At 48.4% G+C, this 5,606-nt stretch overlaps 1 protein-coding gene across 1 annotated transcript; it reads left to right on the forward strand.

The window, feature by feature from the left end:
- LOC109559064 (keratin, type II cytoskeletal 6A) lies at positions 1-5,267 on the forward strand. Its single transcript, XM_019960508.2, has 9 exons — positions 1-605; positions 1,526-1,740; positions 2,080-2,140; positions 2,277-2,372; positions 2,500-2,664; positions 3,110-3,235; positions 4,029-4,249; positions 4,467-4,501; positions 4,613-5,267. The coding sequence occupies exons 1-9, from the start codon at positions 66-68 to the stop codon at positions 4,849-4,851; spliced, it is 1,698 nt and encodes a 565-aa protein (XP_019816067.2). The 5' UTR covers positions 1-65; the 3' UTR covers positions 4,852-5,267.
- The last annotated feature ends 339 nt before the right edge of the window (positions 5,268-5,606 follow it).

Here is a 5,606-nt window from a genome sequence, read left to right on the forward strand (position 1 = left end):
TCTGCTCCTTTCAGCTCTGCTTTCCACCTCTCACACCCTTCTCAACCTATTCTTCTTCAGGAACCATGTCTTACAAATCCACTGTGAAGACCCAAAGCATCAGCCGTAAAGGCTTCAGTGCCGGCTCAGCCAGAGTCCCTGGGGTGTGCCGCTCTGGCTTCAGCAGCGTGTCCCTGTCCCGCTCCAGGGGCAGTGGTGGCCTCGCTGGAGTGTGTGGAGGAGCTGGCTTTGGCAGCCGCAGCCTCTATGGCCTGGGGGGCTCCAAGAGGATCTCCATCGCAGGGGGCAGCTGTGCCATCGGTGGTGGATATGGCGGCAGAATTGGAGTTGGCTATGGCTTCGGAGGTGGAGTCGGGAGTGGATTTGGTTTTGGTGCTGGGGCTGGTAGTGGCTTTGGGCTCGGTGGTGGAGCTGGCTTCGGAGGTGGCTTCGGTGGTCCTGGCTTCCCTGTGTGCCCCCCTGGAGGCATCCAAGAGGTCACTGTCAACCAGAGTCTCCTGACTCCCCTCAACCTGCAAATCGACCCCACCATCCAGCGGGTGAGGACTGAGGAGCGGGAGCAGATCAAGACCCTCAACAACAAGTTTGCCTCCTTCATCGACAAGGTGAGCTGGGAGCATCTGCCCCAATGGGGATTGCAGAGTGCCCAAGAGAGACCCAACCAATGTCTTACCAGAGGGAGCCTTAGGATTTTCAAGAGAGAGGGGACTCAGGCTAGCTCTCCACTGGGATGCAGGGCAGGACCACATCATGTGGACCACAGGCAGAAGGTGATGGTAACCATTTACAATTACTGATCTCTTAAATGTCTTCCATAATTGTGAGGGAAGCATTCACAATTCTTGATAACCCTGAAGCAAAGAAATGAAATGAAAGAATGGAATGAGTTAGCTTGATCTGTTGAACAGTATAAGAAATAAAAAAGGGAATTACAGTGGGAAAATGTACTTCAGCCTTAGTTGAGCTGGTGGGTGTAGGGGCAGAAGGAAAGAAAATTTAAAAAAAATAGAAATTCCAGGGGGAAAAAGACTCAAAAATATGTGAATATCCATAGAAATACTCAACTTGTAGAACCAGATCATAAGCACTAAGATAGTTTATTTTAGAGGGACTCATACTCTAAATAGGAAACAGGATTAAATCCAATTATTAATAGGATTGGAATTTAATCATTAGATTATAGATATTTTAACATCTCTTTAACTGAAATATGCTCTTTAAAAACCTCTGTGCAATATATGAGAGAAATATGAGTTTTAAATTACATTTGTGATTGTGCTTATCAAAAGGAAGAACAGAAAGGTGAAAAGTCACTGACAGACGTCTCTGGAATAGAGAGGGAGGGAACATCTGACAGCTCACTGGGGAAACTCAGCCATGAGACCTGTGTGGTGTGAAGCTAAAAAGTCAGGGGAGCAGAACTGTCAGCCTCTGTACAGGCTCTGGAGCAGCCTAGCACCACCGGGACCACCAGATCAGCCTGGGGACTTGTCAACTCACAGATAACTGTCTTGTCTTCCTGCAGGTCCGATTCCTGGAGCAGCAGAACAAGGTCCTGGACACCAAGTGGACCCTGCTGCAGGAGCAGGGCACCAAGACCGTGAGGCAGAACCTGGAGCCTTTGTTCGAGCAGTATATCAACAACCTCAGGAGACAGCTGGATAGTATCCTTGGGGAGAGAGGCCGCCTGGACTCGGAGCTCAGGGGGATGCAGGACACGGTGGAGGACTTCAAGAACAAGTGAGTGACAGGAGACAGAAACGCTCAGTTTCCTGAAGCCCACATTTCAAGCTAATTATATGATCAGGTTCAAATGAGGGCATGATCTTAGTAAAACATGTCCATGAAAATGAAACCACAATTCTTACCTAAACACAAACTCTGGAAAACATAAGGGCCATGCAGGTAGATGGGGAGAGTAATGGGGTAAATAATATAGTGACCACAAAATTCACCTTTGAAGCTTACTGGCAGGAAAGTCCCATTTGCATATATCCATTCTGGGAAGTTGAAATTCCAAGCTGCTTTTTCTTCATCTTCACCCCTGACTCAATTAGATTTTATCCTTTCTAATTCCAGATATGAAGATGAAATCAACAAGCGCACAGTAGCAGAGAATGAATTTGTGAATCTGAAGAAGGTGAGATGAGTCAGATCAGGGGTTCTGGTTTCTTTGCTGAAGGGGAAGACTGAGAAAAGTGTGTCAGGGAGACTAAAAGAGGAGCAGACTGGGCAGGAGGGCTCATCTGATCTCAGCCTGTTGGCTTCTTCCCTAGGATGTAGATGCTGCTTACATGAACAAGGTTGAACTACAGGCCAAGGTAGACGCTCTCACAGATGAGATCAACTTCCTAAGAACCTTCTATGACGCAGTAAGCATCTTTTCACATTCTGCTTTATTGATTACACTGAGATTTGCAAAGGGTGGAAAATCTCTGGCTGGGTATACCTCTCTAAACATCATGACCAAAGATGATCGGATGATCTCTTGTTCTGCAGGAACTGGCTCAGATGCAAACCCACATCTCAGACACTTCTGTGGTCCTCTCCATGGACAACAACCGCAACCTGGACCTGGACAGCATCATCGCTGAAGTCAAAGCCCAATATGAGGAGATCGCTCAGAGGAGCCGGGCTGAGGCTGAGTCCTGGTACCAGTCCAAGGTGAGTGGTGAGGTGGCAGCTGAAGAATCCCTGTGCCTCCTCTGTGAACATCAATGAGGCTGTAGACTTCAGTGGGGAAACTACAACTAAGAAGTGGGGGCCTCTCAGGGTAGACCTTTTGGGTAATTATGCCCGAGTCTCGTAGGTCAAAGACCCAAATGTAGGACAAAAGCTACTGTAGATAAAGGCAGAGTGATCTTTGCTTTAGATTTACCCTGATGCTGGTTCTCAGCAACAGTACAGAACATTGCTTGTCCTGAAGAGAACCAGTCAGTCAGTGGTACTACCAAGGATAGTATGTGATGGGTACACAGTGTCAATGACCTAGTAACACCAATTTTCATACAATGTCTTGTGGAGAAACCATTAGTTTTGATTTGAGAAAACCTTGATTAGTGTCCTGGGAAGCCCATGGACAGCCCCCTCGTCTCCCTCTGGTTTACAGTACGAGGAGCTGCAGGTGACGGCGGGCAGACACGGGGATGACTTGCGCAACACGAAGCAGGAGATCTCTGAGATCAACCGCGTGATCCAGAGGCTGAGATCTGAGATTGACCACGTCAAGAAGCAGGTATGGAGGGGTCCACAGAGCAGAAAAGCATAGTTTCCTTCCTATACCATCAGGTATCATCAACCATCATGTGGGAAATTTCTGGGCATCATGAGGGAAAAACAAGAAGAGCTCCCTCAGGTTAGAGATACGGAGCCCAGCTTACAAGCAGGAAACAAACTCAGGACAGACCAATTCCCACTGGTCAATGGGACAAAGATACAGTCTAGAGGCATTAAAATGAGATCCTGAAAGGGGAATGATTGATTTGGGAATACAAGACACATGTAGGCAAGGAAATTTTCAGGTCAGAAAGTGTGAAGAAGACTGCTGCAAATATGCTCAGATTCAACATGAAAAAGAAGCTGAGAAAAGGCACAGGACAAATGAGGGTTATCCAAGACTGTAAAGTGGAAGGAAGGCAAGGTCTCAAGAGTTTGAGATGAAATCGTCTTCTCAGTGAGAATGTTTGTGGTTTTGTACAAGTTATTATACATCCAAATAAACTTACCTAAACTGTCAACATTCAAAACAGAGCAGTAGTTCCATTTCTTTCCATGTCCTCTGGCTTTATTCTGCTGTGGCATCTCCCAACCCCATCCTCACTGATATGGTTAACACAGAGGGAAATAGGTTTTTATTAGGGACACTGAGACTAGTTAAGGTTTGTAGTTTGAAGAAAGATTGGACAACGAATCAAACCTCCTTTTCCACGAGATCTGGGCTCTAGAGCTCTTCCTCACTGGGAAAGTAGAACTATGTTTCCTCTCCCCTGGAGTCCAGATTCAGGTTCCTCTGCTCTCCTCTCCTCTAGTGTGCCAGCCTGCAATCTGCCATCGCTGACGCCGAGCAGCGTGGGGAGCTGGCCCTCAAGGATGCCAGGAGCAAGCTGGCTGACCTGGAGGACGCCCTGCAGAAGGCCAAGCAGGACATGGCCCGGCTCCTGAAGGAGTACCAGGAGCTCATGAATGTCAAGCTGGCCCTGGACGTGGAGATTGCCACCTACAGAAAGCTGCTGGAAGGCGAGGAGTGCAGGTGAGTAACTCACACAGCCTCCGCAATCATCTGGCTCCATCTCCAAGAAGTCCTGCCAATGAGCCCAAGTGGAAGGCGCTCTAGCGGTGGTCATAGTGCTACTCCCAGGACAGCACTGAGAAGGCAGGGTCCAGGGGACTCTCCTCACACGGAGGTTTCCCATGCGGAGCCAGCTGTGGCTCTGGGTCTCATCGTGGCTGTGTCTTCTCTCTCCTAGGCTGAGTGGGGAAGGCGTTGGACAAGTCAACATCTGTAAGTACCTTCACCTGCCCCCATCCCATGCCCTTGTGTCCCTTTGACTGGATGCTGTGTGGCAGAGTGAGCTCACCATCTTGTCCTGACCTTGTCCCTTTGCCTCCACAGCCGTGGTCCAGTCCACTGTCTCTGGTGGCTATGGTGGTGCCAGCGGTCTCGGCAGTGGCTTAGGCGTGAGTGGAGGAAGTGGCTACTCCTACAGCAGCGGTCACAGCCTTGGAGGTGGCTTCAGTTCTGGCAGTGGCAGAGCCATAGGGTGTGGCTTCGGCTCCTCTGGGGGCAGCAGTTCCACCATCAAATACACCACCACCACCTCCTCCTCCAGCAGGAAGGGCTACAAGCACTGAAGTCCTGTCATGGGCTCAAGCTCCCACAATGTCTCAGGCTCCCTCTCCAGCTTCACCGCCCTCTCCTCCAATTATTTCCTCTCTTCTGCTCCCTTCTTCTCTTACTCCTTGAGTTAGAACTGAAGTTACTTAGTGCCCTTATCTTCTCTCTCCCAAAACCTGTTACCCATGAGGTTCCCTTGTTCAGCATTGGAAGGTCACCTCTTGAGTCCTACTCCATAACAGGGCAATCCCACTTGCTTTCCACTGGCCCAGGAGATCCCATCTCAGAGGTGTTATGTTCCTCCCTTGCAGTGATTACTAAAGTACAAGTGACTGGTTCTTTGATGTACAGGGTTTGTATCCCTGTGGTGCTTCCTCTGCTCTTTTCTCTTTTAGCAACTTGTATTGCTAAATAAAGCAGATTTATAATATAATGTGTGGTTTCGTATAGCCTTTCTTTGTCACCAGTGGTTCTTGAGGTTTTCATCTGATAAATGCCTTCTTGGGAATGAAGCATATGCCCAGTCCCCATGTGCTTCACTCTCCTTGTTTAGATAAATTCAAGAAACAGCAGTTTAGCATCCTGATGCTCAGCAGTCCTCCCATAACACTTTGGCATGCGGAGTGGAAAGGATCTGGTTCCATCATCATAGTAAAGTCTGGTTTTACTGCTTGGATCAGGTCTCAGCAGTTTAGTTTCTCTGACTTGTCTTCGTGATTCTACCTCCTTCTGCACCTGTTGTCGTTCATCAACCTCAGAGAATCATATTACA

The sequence above is a fragment of the Bos indicus genome, chromosome 5 (assembly GCF_029378745.1).
Source record: "Bos indicus isolate NIAB-ARS_2022 breed Sahiwal x Tharparkar chromosome 5, NIAB-ARS_B.indTharparkar_mat_pri_1.0, whole genome shotgun sequence".
In the NCBI taxonomy this organism is placed as follows: Eukaryota; Metazoa; Chordata; class Mammalia; order Artiodactyla; family Bovidae; genus Bos; species Bos indicus.

Bases quoted from the DNA above. Each gene is read 5' to 3' on its own strand.
- LOC109559064 (XM_019960508.2), top strand. From the start codon at position 66: ATGTCTTACAAATCCACTGTGAAGACCCAAAGCATCAGCCGTAAAGGC. The intron at 606-1,525 runs GTGAGCTGGGAG...GTCTTCCTGCAG, and splicing joins TTGCCTCCTTCATCGACAAG to GTCCGATTCCTGGAGCAGCA. The intron at 2,665-3,109 runs GTGAGTGGTGAG...TCTGGTTTACAG, and splicing joins AGTCCTGGTACCAGTCCAAG to TACGAGGAGCTGCAGGTGAC.